Source organism: Varroa jacobsoni, unplaced genomic scaffold (genome assembly GCF_002532875.2).
Source record: "Varroa jacobsoni isolate VJ856 unplaced genomic scaffold, vjacob_1.0 contig00172, whole genome shotgun sequence".
NCBI classification, from domain to species: Eukaryota; Metazoa; Arthropoda; class Arachnida; order Mesostigmata; family Varroidae; genus Varroa; species Varroa jacobsoni.
The window spans coordinates 295-16,788 of NW_019214422.1; the positions used below are offsets into that span (position 1 = coordinate 295).

The 16,494-nt window shown below is 41.4% G+C and overlaps 1 protein-coding gene and 1 long non-coding RNA gene across 3 annotated transcripts; one reads left to right on the top strand and one right to left on the bottom strand.

The window, feature by feature from the left end:
• Nucleotides 1–232: 232 nt before the first annotated feature.
• On the bottom strand, nt 233–7,987 carry LOC111270880 (tyrosine-protein phosphatase non-receptor type 12). 2 transcript variants are annotated; one of them, XM_022851354.2, is made up of 6 exons: nt 7,638–7,987; nt 5,290–5,567; nt 2,741–2,993; nt 2,086–2,444; nt 1,445–1,879; nt 233–378 (listed from the first exon to the last, which is right to left on the bottom strand). In XM_022851354.2, the coding sequence occupies exons 2-6, from the start codon at nt 5,500–5,502 to the stop codon at nt 253–255; spliced, it is 1,386 nt and encodes a 461-aa protein (XP_022707089.1). In that variant the 5' UTR covers nt 5,503–5,567; nt 7,638–7,987; the 3' UTR covers nt 233–252. The 2 variants fall into 2 exon arrangements, with proteins under 2 accessions (XP_022707089.1, XP_022707090.1); XM_022851355.2 differs by lacking the exon at nt 7,638–7,987 and adding an exon at nt 7,110–7,631.
• Nucleotides 7,988–8,145: 158 nt separating this feature from the next.
• LOC111270882 (uncharacterized) lies at nt 8,146–13,768 on the top strand. The gene is made up of 2 exons (XR_002686526.2): nt 8,146–8,289; nt 13,268–13,768. It is a non-coding gene; the product is annotated as an uncharacterized LOC111270882 (long non-coding RNA).
• Nucleotides 13,769–16,494: the final 2,726 nt, after the last annotated feature.

Below are 16,494 nucleotides of genomic sequence, written 5' to 3' on the forward strand. Positions count from 1 at the left end.
TAAGGATGGGCATGAGTAATAAAAAGCTTGTCTTACAGAATAGTAAATTCTAGAAACAGGTAAAAGATGAAACGCTAGAAAAACACGTGGCCGACACAGACACTGTCCAGTGAGCTTGTTGACAGTTGCCCGCTATTTTTGAAAAAAGTCGCAGTGAAGTCAGACTGTACGGCGGCGGCTCTTCATTGTAACCAGCCATGTTCGTTCGCAGAAAAGTACCTTCGCCTTCTCCTTTTGTATGTCTCGCATGATCTACGATAAAAGGTACCATCCTACATAATTATAGGGATCCTCACATGTCACGTCTATGGCGAAGGGTATAGAGATTCTGTCCAGTTCGGATGGATAGACGGATAGCGTCGTCGACGGCAACGTTTCCTGGTTTGTGCACATAACAATTTGGCTTAGTTATTCCTATCGCTCTAGAACGGCCAGCATTAAGAAGATGGCCGCAACACCTCCGTGATAGATTAAACAACAATGATTTGCCAATATGTAGTATGAGGTAAAGAAGCTAGTGCATTGAAGCGAAATGGATTGTTCACTGAATTAACAGATAAAAGCTAGGACAGAACGTTTGGCCATTATCACGTTGTCACAGTTAAGTGACTCGAGTATTATTCATCTGTGTTCAATGTTTTTGATATTATTGAACTATACGCCGCGTCACTAATGCACTAACAAGACAGAGGGAGCTCAACATCATTCATTTGGCGATGAAACGTAGCCGATTCAGGATCGAGGTTGCGAGTGGGAGTGCCTTTCTTCGTCTGGGGTCGATTAATCACTGACGCATAATAGATTCATATAGTACATACATATATGCTCGATACACTGAATAGTGATGTTAGTGGTTATGCATAGTAAAAGATGTTAGGATTCTTGTCTTCTCTCTGAGTGAGTAAGTTAACGGGTGCGTTGTGATATTGTAAATGATTAACTGATTAGTGCCCTGAGGCATAAAGACGCAGTACTAATGAAAAATGATCCAGTAATCTAATAAGCAAATACTTTTGGACTTAACAGTATCAGCCATACGTGAGTAGACGGCGGTAACAGATGCTCGATTTTACAAACCACCGTATTCAGAGATGGTATTTGAGCAATTCGTAGTAAAACATTGATGCTTAGCGAGTGGGGGGCGCATTGAAGGTAAATTAGGTTAGCGCGCGTTTCCTCAACGGATTATGTTGGTAGTTAGTCTAATCAACCACTTACGAAAAAGAGAAGTGACAGTGTGTATTAAATGTAAATGGAACGAATTAATAGCGTCGTTATGGATACAGAAGGTCTTCACGTATGTATGACCGTCTGTATTGGAACATGTTGACTTGATAAGTCTTTGAAATTAGCGACACTAATGTGATTAAATCGTCTTTTCACCAAAGCATTTCGGGAATTCAGGTGAAGATGTGCGTTAGACAAACTCCTCGCAACCTCAGACCTGGGTCCACAATGTGCCCGAAGATGTTCGCCGGGTTTTCATCAGTTCATCCTCCATGCTCGGCTGTATGTGCATTTGGTGGTTTGCATTATTATCATGACCTTGGTTGTTCATATCAGTAGGAGCGGCCCGCTCAACACGTTCATGTCCCTTAGGAATGAGGGTAGCTCCAAACAGTCTTCCACTCGACGCCTGCTGTCCGTTCGGCTGTTGTGCTCTTCGAATGACGGTAGCTTTTCCGACGAGTCTTCCTTCCAGAGATCCCATAGACTTGCTGCGTTCTAGGCGACCAGGTGATTCAGCTGTACTGCTTCCACGACTCTGTAGTAGCGTATCAATGTTCTGATAGATGTGTGAATCAAGAAGTTTGAGCTGTTGCTCAAATAAGGCGCCGACAACCTTATGAACCAAAACGTACTGATCGCGCGTTTGAACCTGAAAGGTAGAAACACAGCAAACGTACCGATCCAGTTTGATTCACTCGCTACTGATAGAATCAATTTGTTCTACTGGTTTTTAAAATTTCTTTCAACATGTTTTCATTAGACACCGCAAAGTCAAAGCAGAAACAAGTAGTCGTGTATATAGCAAATAGCATTTATTAAACCCATCCTGGAGCGGCGTAGGCACGTAATACAAACCATAGCTACACGCTGTTGGCGCATTTCTTGAATGATTTTGAATAGGCTCAAATTGCTGTTTAGTTTGCCGTAACGGACGAGGCCGTGGACGTAGTCGATGGCGCAGAAGGTTCCTGTCCGGCCGCAGCCAGCCGAGCAATGCACTAGGACCGGGAGCGCCTCGCTCGGTTGGCAGTCCCGCACGAGACGTACAAGTTCGATAATGGGCGATATAATCGCAGGTACTCCGTGATCGGGCCATGTCGTGTAGTGAAACTGGCGAATAGTTCGTGTAGTTTGACCACATCGAGCTCGCAGAGTACGTACCAGGAAATCAGGACACACTTGTTTCCAGCCTTCCAGTGTCACCGACACATTCCCTACACCAGATAGACAATGTGAATTATAACACAACATAACGTGATTTGATTCGTTGCTTCGTATAAACACAAATATCTATATAAGGCTCAATTATCTATTGAGGCCACGAGAGCAGGAAATGTTTGAAGCCTTGGCATGCATATAATTATCGATATCTTTTGTATACCTCTTATTTAACTTACAACTTGATTAGAAAACCTTCGCTCTAACCTAACTTGAAACATATACATCCTTTATTTCAGGAACTGATCTAGTTCGAATCTGACTCTTTTCCATCCTTTTCGTAAGTTCATACCGTGCTGTTGACGTTCGCCAATTTGATCAGGCCAATACTTTTCACACTTGTAGCGATCTCCCTCGATTTCGTTACAGGTCATGACGATGACGCTCACGTTGAATTCCCATATCATTCGCCAGAAGTCAGTGACTGTATGGGGCAGTGGTCCTTGGGCTGCAATATATGCCCTGGAGGAGCCCGAAGCTCCTCGTATTAAAGATGCGTTTACGTAATCGCTGCCGGGTACACCCGGGTATTGTGAGAGTACGACCTTCGTATAGTTCAGAACCAGATAGAAAAATTGAGCATTTGATCAATCTGCTTATGGAACTTTTGTTCTGGGAAATGAGTTCATCTATGATATTTTGAGCCCCCTGTGTGAACAACGAACGAGTCGACATACTATAAGCGAATATACTGTCCGCTGTTAGGCCATCTATAATTAAAAATATTATATATTAGGTTAATTGATGAAATATAGACGGTAGTGCCTTGATTCATTATTTAAAGTAGTAATAGAGCTATTTGTTATATGGAGGTATCGCTGAACATACATCTTTATGGAAAACCAGAATGATGAAGCCAGAACTTATCTAAAAGTTCTTGCTTCATCAATATTGGGTAATATTGGGTTGCGGTACAGTAATGCTTGCTCATATAGAACAATAGTTGACTTTGTGATTACTACTAAACCTAATAAGCGTTGTCTTATTTAACTTAACACCCAAATAACACGTTTGATTATTATAAGGAACTGACTTTTTTAAAGATCGGTTATTTTTAATCCGTATTTATCAGTATCAGAGGTTGGTATACGAGAAGTTTTAATAGGTTTCGTATGAAACGTAGGAAAACGAACTCGTTTTGGGTAACGTTGCAGTTGCTTAGAAATGAGGAAATGAATGTCTTCATTGTGAATATCCGTAGTGTGCACATATACATTGCCACTCTTCTAGGTGTCGTAGTGAACGTATTTGGCGTGGCTAATTCTCACAGTGACCTACGTTTTACCCTTAAACTAGAATAATAATAATAACAATAATAAAAAAAGTCGAGCAAACTTTGCATTTGTTTGCAGAGTAACAAAAAAATATTTTATGATGTAATGATGGTATTGGCGCTGAGGAGTCATTGAATCGCCTAAAAGAGGTTGATGAATTAACGAAAATATATTGCTGAAGACTCGAAATAACACCTTTGTCTCTCTGTTTTTCATCCTTATGCTTTATGCCGTCGGATCAGTAAATGAATCGAACGTAACGACACAAAAAACCAAGCCGTCAAATATTTTCTGCACTATTCGGATCTATCTGCTTTCGCGTTGGTTGATTTTTCGGCAGCCCAAATCTACTGGTCATAATCAATGGTTTTTTCGACGACTTTGTGCAATCTGGGAACGAGCGTCTGAGTCAAACATGATTAATCTTCACGTCATTACGAATTTTATTCGTAGCGGCACAGGAGAGTGGACCGCATGTAAGTCACGAACGATTTCATATGCTAATTGATGGAAGAAAAAGGTAGTGAGGTGAGGGCAAAGCCCGTAGTTGAAATAGAGAAGACAATGCTTAATGACACATGTGCAGTCAAATTCGGACAAAGCTAATAACCTAGGGACCGATCAAGCAGGCAACGTATGAAATGGTTTAAAATAAGCCCTTACTCATGTTCTGTAAAATGTTTTTAGTGATATGGAAGTGCAGTCAATGTTAATATTCGCAACGTACGATAGTTATTACCAGTATATGATGTGATAAACCAGATAAATCTAAAATTAAGGTTTATTTAACCGCATAGGTCGTTTCTCATGGGACACGCATGAAATTCGGACACATCATTATATCACCACTGCATCAAGCCAAGAGAAAGTCGTGTTGTGTCAAAGATACAGGTTAATCGCGAACCGTATAAATACAAATCTCGTATTAAATCTAAGTTGCAAATGATTTATATACAATCGGATACATTTCAAATTGATGAAGTAGTAGATCATTTGCTTAGGTCTCTAGCGACTTTAACAAAATGTGATGTTTTTGATAATCACGCAGTAAACTCTCGAAGGGTTAGAAGTATTCTCAACTTATCTTTTCTGGCTTTAAAATATTTCGCAACTTTAAACTTATATGCATCCACACACGCCTATGCAGGTCAACAGTAGGCACTACATATGAATAATGTCAGACACGACCACGTATCTAGTCGATATTCGTTCGCTACGATTTGTTTTACATACTGCGATTGCCTCTGTGTGTTTCTTGAGATGCAGTCGCAAACTTCACGCCAATACGTGCATTTAGCCATCATTATAAACATAAACAAAATCCGATTCACTTAAAATAGCACGACAGGAAACTGTCCGATAGATTGGATTCTTTAAGCAATCGGCTGGTTATCTATGGGTCAGTCTGTTTTCCTTTCCAAGCACCTGTACCGATACCTACAATGTATGTCATTTACTTTAGTGCTTATGCAGGGGCAATGACCTATACACGGTGCTTTAAGCAGTTATCGTAAAGCTGTCCTATATGATCATCTGTCGTTTTCGGGGCAAATTTCGCTATACTCACCCTGGCATAATCAAAGGGTACGATATCTTTGTAACGGTTTTTAGGCCTGTTGACGTTTTTGAGCGCTTCCTGAGCGTTCTTCTCACCAGCTGGTGTGCTTTGCCTGCGTAAGGAGTCAAATTCCCTCTGGAAGACATCATCGCCAGCCGTCACCTTGGCTTCCTGCCACCAGAGCGTCTCGAGGAAGCTTTTCAGGTACTGATCAAGGGACATCCCGTTGTCCTGGCCAAACGGGCGCGCCAGGTCCTTTTTTTCCTTCAGGTGCTGCTGCTGATATTCTGAAATGACAACGGAGCTTGTTCTCGTACGGGCTGCTTTTTGAGCTCTCTGGATGGCCGGCTTTCGTCGCCGGCCCAAGGTAAATGACAGACATGATGTCGGAGTAAACATCGCGCAGATCACTTCAGACGAATGAAGACTGCACTTAAGAGCGTTCACTCTCCAACACGTTTAGACGCACAAATTGGCACGCCTTTTTGCTTACACAGATCGAGTCGAATAGCTAGATATCCAATAAAGACCGTCACAACTGTCGAGCATCGTATCCGTCCATCCTCAAACGCAGCATATGCACCGCGAAATCGCATATGCACACTTCACAATATATTTCGAAATTATTTTATCTTTTGTAGCACAATGCGGTTTCAAGTAGAAGCATGGAAATTTCCACAGAACGTCACATATATCGGCCCACTATCAGTTGCACACAACAGAACACCGATACCGCTTTATACTCTTTGTGAGTAAAAAGGTATGACAAAGGCCAACGTAATTTTAAAGATGCTAACATCAACTCAGTAAACTGACAGGGAATCTGAGAAAATTTAATAGCCAAGTAAGGATATATAGATTTGTTGTTTTCCGCCAATATGGTGCTTATCTATTTGAATCAATAGGAGCAATAGTAGTAACTGTCATGACAATAATAAATAGTATAATAATACGGGTGAAATACACATTTGGCGTAAAACATTCAGTCAGCCAATTAACACTCCAGTGACTTTTTCGTCATTTTTCAGCTATAGTCGTCGATTCTATAAAACCACAATTGGCGTTCTATGAATGTATAGCAAAGCACTACATAAGGGAGTTCTCTGTGGTAACATGGTTATCAGCTAGAGATGCTGACTTCTGGTTCTAGCACCTTAATTTAGGTTGCGGGGGGATCTCTGTGGTCACTACCGCTATGATTGCCGTCTGACGATGGAGTGACTGCTGCCTCGTGCTTCGTCCGGCGATGTACTGCTGCTGTCGCTGCTTGATATTTGTCGGCTGAGCGCCGCCTAACTTCTACATGAGATAGATGCCCACCCGCCGGAGTGAGTGGCAGACGCGCCGTACATTGTCGCTGATCGTTCGGTACTTGCTGTACATAGCAGCAACAGCATTGCTGTTGGCGCCTGCCAGCCTGGCCTGTTAGCCGCTTAGTGACTACGCCGGAGTGGTTCAGTAAGCACCACAGTCACTACAACAACAACAACAACAACAGGGCGAATGGTCGAATACATACCCGGAACGGATAAAAAGGAGCAGATCAGGTAAAGCTGCGGCAGCACCAGCAACGATGTCTGATCATGAGGAGCGAACGCTAGGCACGCTAAGGTACATGGGACAGAAGGACAGACAGTCACAGACTTAGTCGACCAATGGATATCGTCCAGAGCCTGACCGTAACAGCACAAAAGGTAGGGACGCCTTGTTGTGGTGCATCGTGAAAAAAAAGGTCCGATGGGCTACGGACAAGAGAAGAGTCGTCGCCACCCGCCAATCGAAACAACAAGTAGATGGGCGGCCAACAAAACAACCACTAGGGAACTTACACACGCTCGCGTACACACGAGAGATACACTTCACTTTAGTTCACTTCGTGAGGCCCCCACCCGCCCTGACTCTCTTAGAACTAGTGCCCCTCGCCCAGAGGAAAAAATCAGGCTCTTAGCCCCTCCACACGTTTTTTACGTCTGAAAGCCGCAGCGGCGGCGGTGTGCTCATGCACTTTCGGTCCAAATGCACGCTCACGTGTACGTAGGCATGAACACAGTGCAAACGAAGTAAGCCATCCAACAAGAATGGACGAACGAGCTTTGAAGTACAAATTCATACGATTGGTCGCCAGTCAATACTATCAAGTACGAATGAAGGAGTCAGTGCTGTACTGGTAAACGGGGCACACCGTAAATGGTCTAACAGACGAGGCTAGATAGGTATTACCCATTAAGAACGGTAAAATGCTCATCTGAGCTGAATGAACTGGAGTTGACCATCAGTTGCTAGCACGTTCTTGCCAAGAGCTCTCGATCCGTACTCGCTTGCTGTCACTAGGAAGCAGATAGATTCAGAAAACTTACTTGACACGGGTACTGGATCGACGAAAAATAGCGTTGACAGCCTTTTCCGCTGTTGACAATAACTCCTGACACCTCCTCGCACCCACTTATTGATCACAGCACCACCACTAACTCCAACGTCAACACCGTTCTCCTGACGTATGCGCTCGCTTGTGTCTCTGTGTAAGTGTCTATTTGGGTAATGTAAAATGTGCTGTTATGCCTACCCAGCACGACCAGTTCAACCATCCTACCCAACTCCTACCGCGGCTTCTGCAGACGTCTGCCACCAATGCTGACTGCGTTTTTGCTTCACAGTCGCTATTACTGCTACGAGCTGCCTCGTTGCCGCAACACGCTATTATCAACAGCAAAAGCAGTGCTACTGATCCGATGATACTGATGGTGGCGGTGCTGCGGCTGCTGATGATGAGAACGATAGAAATGATGATGCGGAATGCTCCAATGATTTTGCTAGACGGCACAACTCCTGCTGGTCCGGGCGTTCAGTCCGGGCCAGTGCAGCCCAATCGATGAATCGCTTTTGATTACAGAATACGGAGGTATTATAAATAAGACAGAAGCATTTCCTCTTGTGTCAGCACGAGGTTAAGGTCTGTGTTAGTGAAAATTACTCAGCGCACCTGGAGACTTGCCCTTTTCTTGCCTTGCGGTAATGAATTTCACCATATTAATGTTACACCCAGATTAAAATGAAAACTATAGTATACAGCAATAAGAATTTCTATCCCGGATCTATTAGACCCGGTACCTTTTCGCAGCTGTTTGATCAGTTTGCTCGAATATAAACGAGTTTGACTTTGGTTACATCTAGCCCAGGTTTCTAATTGATATTTATTAGAAATTCGTTCAAAAAGCTACCCAAAACGACGTGTGAATTCATTTTAATTTTAGTGTTACATCGGTCAACCGATATGACCAGTCATTGTTCTGGCTCTTTTCGCGGCAAAATATTCACTTCAGGTATTGCGATACGTATAATATTTTTATTTAGTTCGTCGAAATCAATTTATTGCTAACAAAAAATGCCCCGCTTACATTGAACATTATGAAATGTTTACTCTTAAAACGACATTTTCGACCCGAAATCTGAGATTCAGATATAACGACATAATTTAATTTATTATTGAGAACTTTTGAATCGTGTTAAAAAAAGAGCCTCCCCAAATATACCTCCATGCAAAAGATTTCCATCTCTGTGGCACATAAGCCAAGCAAGTTTTTAGTCTTTTTCATGCCGAAATATCTATTTTAGGTACACAAAAACGTTTTTAGTAAGCTCTGTTGATCGACGTTAACGAGACCACCAAGAACGTAGTACTTTACACAAAGAAAATGTTTTCGGTATTTTGGCGTTTCTTGTAAAAAATAATTCAGAGCGAATTTTCGAAGAAATGTGTTATTAAAATGTCCGCCACATCCACCGTTTCGAATCTCTAATTGTATTTTCTAATATATGTGAGAAAGTTGCTCGAAATTATCTGGTGATAGATTCTCACCTCATTGCCACAGGAAGAAAACGGATGTTACGTTCGGGCTTTTGTTGGAATATCGATTTTAGGTATAAGAACTCTTCATCTTAGGTATGGGTATAGGGACACTCAGCTTATCAAGATCGGTCAAAAATCTTCCCTACATGAAACACCTATCTACTTTTTACTCTCCAAACAGCGTTTTCGACTTAAAAACTAAAATTTACAAAAGGAAGGTGTTCAAAGCGTTTCGACTAAGCCCGACCGGGGGGGGCTTTCGATTGGTGCGCAGAAATACGCTCCACACACAGACATTCATGCGAACATTTAACTTCCATTTTTGTAGAAGAAACATTTGTTAAACAAAAGCTGACCAAAATCTAGTTGATATTAACCCTTACAATTTTGCTATGCATGATTATTTTATTATCATGCAATTATGCTGCAACAACGAATCTCGTAGTTTAACGGACACCCCAGCAGAAGAAGCGTTGAATTTCTGCTACAGTTAGTTAAACAAACCATACGGTCGTATAATTCGCACGCAATTCCGAAGCTTCAGTTTCGTTATCTCAAGGCTGCAATTCTATTTTTTTTATATTTGTCCCATTGCAGTTAGCATTGGAACCAATCCCCTAAATGACCTAACTGCGCTTACTCTATAGTTATCTCACCATCCTGTTTCTAGGGTTGATTCATATTGCACCCAAACCTAATATAAGCTGTCATTCTATTCTAGACCTACAAGTACACAAAATACCGTTTGCATCTGTTATTTCGTTACATGATTATATATATATATATATTTTTTTTTTTTTTTTGTTTAGTCAGTCTCTTATGCGGGACCAACAACCTCGTCCGTTGAATGCAGTTGTTTTATTACCCTACTCGAGTAGGGATTGATTAGTTTGTTGCTGCTGCTGCTGCTTGAAGATTACTAAGCTCGATCTCAAAATTGCCAGTGTGAAACTATAGATATTTTTTCAACTTATGTATGTAAAAATAACTTTTAACCATGTACGCAGCGCTGGTCTGAGGGTTTACGTGAGTCAGATCCCGTGCTCTTCTACGGTTATTTTCACTTTCCAATTGAAGCAATATTGAAAACTTAATACCTTATCGTATTTATCGTGTTTTTTTTTTTTTTTTTTTTTATTTCAGGTAGTTCTACTACCCGGAAAAAATACTTATCAAACAAAAAAATATGATTTTATCATGTCACAGATGAACTAGATTAGTATTCCGCTTTCTTCCCTCTAGGAAAAACAAAAAATGAACTGATAAGCCGTCATTTATGAACTACTTTAGGCAGAAGACGTCCGCATAAAGTTGCAAGAAAATGGTTAGTTCTCCAAATTAATATTGTCTTTTGTAGAGAGAAAGTTAACCTGATAGGGCGAAAGGACTCGTGCGATCAACTTTATTTCACACGTAGTTCTATCCAGGATGAACTTAATAATCAGCCCAATACGATTATTCCAAAACGGACATACAATTGGCAGAACGAATTCCACCCCGCGTCTCTTTTGCCCTTAAACGTACGTTCAATATACTTATTCATGCAACACAATTTGTGCACAACACAGTTGATGTACAGTTGTATGGCCGATGATAGGTGAGCGCGGATGATGTTAGTGGCCACCTTGTACACGTTAGTGTGACGTAATTGCCAAACATGGAAGATTAGAGAGAACTTGATCTTCGACCAACCAAATTGACATTGCCCCCTATAGGAAAAGGAAACGCTTTCTTCTATAGGAAAAAAACTATTAAATTTTGCCCATGGGCTCCATTTTTCGCGCAGGTCTTTTCAGAATGCATCTAAAACCAGTCCAATAATTTAAGGCGCCTATTTAGATTTGACAAAGATGCTTGATGGTTTGTTTGTACGGTATAATAGATGAGAAGAGACAGCAGGCCTCACGATGTACAGTGAATTAATATCATTCCGCGTGTATTGAGCTACATGTGGCCACCTGTTCTGCTGATAATTTTAAATAGTGTCAATTGTTGACCACCCTGACGCAAACAATAGCATACAGCATCAGCCATCTCGTTCTATTCTACCGGTCGCTCCTAAAAGCCCGGGACACAATAGCCGAGTGAACCGTTACTGGTTTCAAAAAAGTGCCCGTATCTCTCGCACGAGAAAAAAATGTTACACGACTGTAAAGTAGCGCCATCTTAAGATACGAGATAAATGTATGTCACATTTCAGACCGAACAACTTGACTGATACACAGATTTAGATAGAAGATTACGATAGATTTGCGAGTAAAACGTATAATATGCTCTAGATCAAGTTATTTCTCGTTGAGGAAAACAGCGTGAGAACCGTGTAGGTACAGCGAATCAACTTTTTTAAGGTTATAATTTAAAGCATAAGTTAGAAGCATTGTTGCTTGTTGGAATATAATTGTTATATAAACTTATCATCTCATATCCCAAACAAAAGTTCAACCGAATTTTAGCAAATATTTATAAAAGGCTAATGACTCAATAAATTCATCGTAACTGTGACAGATTTCATTTAAAAGTGACGATCAGGGTATTTATAACACTGTCTCAGTAGACTTTATTGCGTTCTAACTCAGCAACTCAGATAGTCAAATTATTAAAATATACCTCTTTAATATGCAGAAGGATAGTTTGTTGGCTGGGCGGGAATCAGTGGTGTGTTGTTTTTCACGGATCCCTTGGCCAGCGTGAGCCACCCGCAAAGTAACAGGAAATGTGTCTGTAAATAAAGTCTTAACGTCCGTTTTATTCGATATTAAGGGCTCTGACTGCATTTCCTAAACTTGCCTATCTTTTAGCTGTATAAACGGACGATTCACTAGTCTTATGCAGTACGTATATCTGATACCGATGAAGTGGTCGCGTAGTGTCTGATCTTATAGTAAACATGGAATAGCCTAAATTCGCTTCTTTTAATCAGTGGTTTTTTTTTCTACTTATCAGCGATGTTAGTTACGGTTTGACTTTTTGAAGTTTCTGTCTGCGCCAATTCTAGTCGTTCTAGAGCAGTTGCCTAGAAAAAATCGTTTTTCTAACGATTTATGTGACGAAATAGCTAAAAAACAAACTAAATTGTCAGCCGATTGACTTGCTTCGACGTACACAGTAAATTCCAATAGTTAATTTGGGAATCAAACTATATTTCAACCTCCCATTACACCATAATAATCTATAGCAGGTGGAATACCTTCCGACATTTATTACGATTAACTTAAACATCACCGTTAAGCGTCCCATCAGCACGCAATGAACTATGCCCAAGCTAGGATTCGAACCTCGACTCTATGATTAGTGAACAAATACGTTACCCACTAAGGAGATTAACCCAAAACATATTGGCCATAATTGTTTTTATTGGTTTTGGCCCGTAGTCTATTCAACATATGGATGGACAGTTGCCCGTCTGGCCACTAGCCTTTTTTTTCTCTCTGCCATGCAATATTGCGCCTCATGTCCTCTTATCAAGCAGCGTTTGCCGTCAGGTTTATCCATCGAACAGTTGCGCGCCCCGCAATCCACCTTCAAGCAGTTGAATCAATACCTCAGTTCAACAGCATCACCTACTCGACAAAAGGCCCAAATGATTCTTGTAGCGCTTAATGATGTTCGAACCAACGCGGTCTAGTCTACCGTTCTTCATGCTTCAGGCACTTCTATTTCGACCTTTGCGAGTTTATACATTAAGAATGGTACTAGTACATCACGAATATATCAGTTGTGCTAGTGCTGCTAGCCAGGCCCTTGACACCAATGGCCTTAGTCGAAGAGGCGTCTCGTTTTACAATTATAGTAAAAATCTAAATGACTTCTAGAAAAAATGTTAAAAATATCCAAGCTGTTGGCAAAGACAACCGTTGTTTTATGTAGGCAAGAGTAACTAACTTGAGCTTGACCTATTTCGAATTTTTCAAAAGCATAGTGCTCCTTATCTTGCCGCAAACACAGCAAAATCGTCCCCAACTACTAGACTGGCTATTGGGTTTTATCCAAATTAAACAAATCTAACGACGATTTTTCACATGATTTAATGTAACGATGCTGTGAATAGCAGATATGTGATGAAGACGACAATACGTAGGTACGTTTCTTCGATTTCGAGGTATACCTTTGATCTAAGTAAGTTTCGTGCTATGCTTTCAGTTGGTTCTCATTTGGACTTGAAGTAAAAGTGACACCGAAACTCATATGTTCGAACAGCTCCAGAATGATTCTTCTTCTTCTTCTTCTTCTTCTTACTCTTTTTCCGGTTTCTACAAAAGGAAAGATCAAGCAGATGTTCTTGAAGTTAACTTCGATCTCGTAGACCACTCTATATGGATAAGAAATCACATCTGTCTTGAACCACGACACTCAAAGTGGTGGTCCCAAATCCTCTAGTTGTCAGCATACGATTAGAGAGGTTATCCGTATAATCAGCAGAGAGATGTCCTGAGGGTAATAAAATTTTGGCCTAAAGTTTTGTCGTACACATAAATACCCATTCGTAGCAGTTACATTGTGCATTTATCGTACCAATCGTTAGCTAAACGGAAGAAAAATTATTTCTGGCAGAGCACTGGCTATTGCCAATGTCAGAATGGCTAAGCTTTAAAAAAAGTTTCACCGACTAACTAATTAAACGATCTACATTCCAACATGAGTCGCCGTAATCGTCGTCATTCAGGACCGATCAGATACATACAGACACTTAGTTTATTGAGATTGAGTGCGGACCACCTGGACGATGAAGTTCATTCGACGAGGCAGCGAAGATGTATCCGATGGCCTGTTCTGATCTGCACTCGGCCATTCTTCGTCTGGTACAGAGATGCCGTGTCGTCTAGAGAATTTACCCTATTCTCCACATAAGCATGATCAAAGTAAACCAGATAACACACACAATACTGCATTGGAATTTCGATCACGTTATATTAGCATTATGGTTATGCTATTCGAATGAATAACAAGACACAAGTAATATAAACTAAAAGCCTGATTATAACTTTTTTTCAACAATTTAAGGTATTTCAGGTTCGTAGGTATTCCCTTTTACTAGGACCACGTGGAGCTTCACCTGACCTTTTGTTCAGTTGCACACACTTTCGTTAATAAGATAAGTGCATATACCTTTAATAATATTTCGTGTGCGTATGCCCCCAGGGTCAGAGTTATTGTCAGCTGAGAAGACGCCAAATCAGCCAAGTATCGTGCTCCCTGTCATTGTTGGTATCTTGGAGCAGCATCGAGTTGCAGCGAGCGCTTTGCAGGACCAGTCAGAGAGCCCCTAAAAGTAGACAACTGAAAACTACTACGCTTCGCTATGAACGACAAAGGCACGGCTACTTATTAGTCCGGGTACCCCTCTATGGAGTACTACTATTGCTTTAACAACAGCCACCATTACGGCTGCTGCAGTCTCACGACTTGTGCCGTCGTGTCATATATCCACATGCGTCTGTCTGTTAGGCTGTGTATATGCTTGTTGCAGGTATGGGTATGGTTCCGCATCGCCGCCATTGGTTAGTTGCCTTTGATGATCTACGAGCACTTGTGTTTTGGGCACGGCGACGCCATTCGAGTCGGCACTCGACGCGGCTAGACAGCCCACGGACCGGTCGATCGCCTGATAATCTCTGCTTGCTGGGTTCATTCATCGAGGGGGCCCCAGTAGCTAGCGCGCTCAGTCACCCACCGCCTTCAGCGTTCACCGTCGCTGGTTCGATGGGGAGGATGACGGCGCCGCGCCTTTGAAGTTCTGCGCCTACATCAGACGGAATGATGAAGCCAGACTACACAAAATCTCTCTCTCTCTCACTATCTCTCTATAATTTTTCTCTCTCGCTCTTTTCGCTTTAACAATACCTCAGATATAAGATAAGTATCGCGAAAAAGGAACGCAGGGAATTTCACCGACGCTTCATGCGTCCGCCGTTCGCATATCGGTCTAGTCGCGTACGTTTCTACCGAGCTTCGTCCTTGATGCGTGCTCTTATTTGCTGCTGTGACGTTGCTCAAACCCACATGTGAATGTTATAATCAACAAATTTCCTAACAGTTAGCATGTGTGTGTGTGTAAAAAAAATAATACGCCAAGGCTATGTCCTGTACGATTACTCCTTATGCTCTAGAAATTTTTTTCGCATACTACACGCGTGTTCCCATTAGAAAAATTACCGATTGATCGCTTTAAAACTATGATTTAATGAGATTACAATTAACGTATAGGCCATGCGCTCGATGTTCAATATTATCGATGTCTTGTGAACATGGCTAGATTCTCGTACGACAATATATAATGGCGACCGGCCAAGGTTCAACAGAACACAATAGAGGTCTTCACGGCTTAAGAAAATCACGTATTCTCTACCTAATTCGTTTCCTGTGCTTTGCATGTCGTCTGTACTCTACAACCCAATCGTATGAAGCCCGATCTAGCTATCGGCAGCAAAACGAGACTTCGATACAACTTGTCGGCGGTAGATGCACTAAGGGTTAAAGGTCTTGATAAACTTTAGGCTTGGGTTCCGAATTCACAATCGATTATTCAAGTTTTCAGCAGTAAGCCGACGCGACGCCGCCACGGCGAGAGATATATTATAGGTGAGATCAAATACTCGCGTTTCCACAAGGCTCTTGAAAAGACGAAGGCAAACAGTAAACAAATGAATAAAGTACTTCACCTTTCTCTGCTCTCAGTCATCATTGCGAGCTAGCCATGTCAGTGGTAGTCCACTAAAGAAAAGTGGCAACTGGAAGCAAAGAACTAACAGCCTAAGGAACCGACTGATACTGAATCAGATTCTACGCAAACCGTAAGCGGAGGAAATGACGTCTACAGCGGCCATTTGCTTCATAGAGCGGCGATAAACAGGATCGCCTTAACCTTTTTACGACAGGTAAGGGGCGTCCTAGCAAGGACTGAGGTAACATGTAATAACACTATAATTGTTGCTTTTTTCAAACTAGAACAAAACATTTTTAAATCGATTGTTTTCATTGAAATGACCCATTGATTGAAACGAGTGTAAAGTTTAACTCTTTTAACCCACTTTGTTAGAATGCACCAGGTTTAACTGTCTTTGTAGGATGCTATGACTAATGATGATTTTAATGGATCTGCTCTAACTAACATCTTTCAACGTATCATCAGTTAGTTCAAAAAAACACTTGTTTCTATATAATTGAAAATACAAATATCCCTTCATTTCAGACCTATAAGCAATGCTAGTTATCGAAATAGGCGCCGTTTTCATCATTACAAAATCGGTCATTTTGACGCTTGTTCTTCATATTATCTTGTAATTGATTAAGCCCTCGCTTTGTGATCAGCCGTTTAACTTAAGGGGGTAATTTTACTAAGTATATCAATTTAGCCTTCAGCGACTGGC

What these genes read in the sequence shown, in the direction of transcription:
- LOC111270880 (XM_022851354.2), bottom strand. Translation starts at nt 5,502, where the DNA reads ATGTCCCTTGATCAGTACCTGAAAAGCTTCCTCGAGACGCTCTGGTGG. An exon ending in TACCCTTTGATTATGCCAGG is followed by an intron (nt 2,994 to 5,289) that starts GTGAGTATAGCG and finishes AACTATACGAAG; the next exon opens with GTCGTACTCTCACAATACCC. An exon ending in GCCAACAGCGTGTAGCTATG is followed by an intron (nt 1,880 to 2,085) that starts GTTTGTATTACG and finishes TCTACCTTTCAG; the next exon opens with GTTCAAACGCGCGATCAGTA.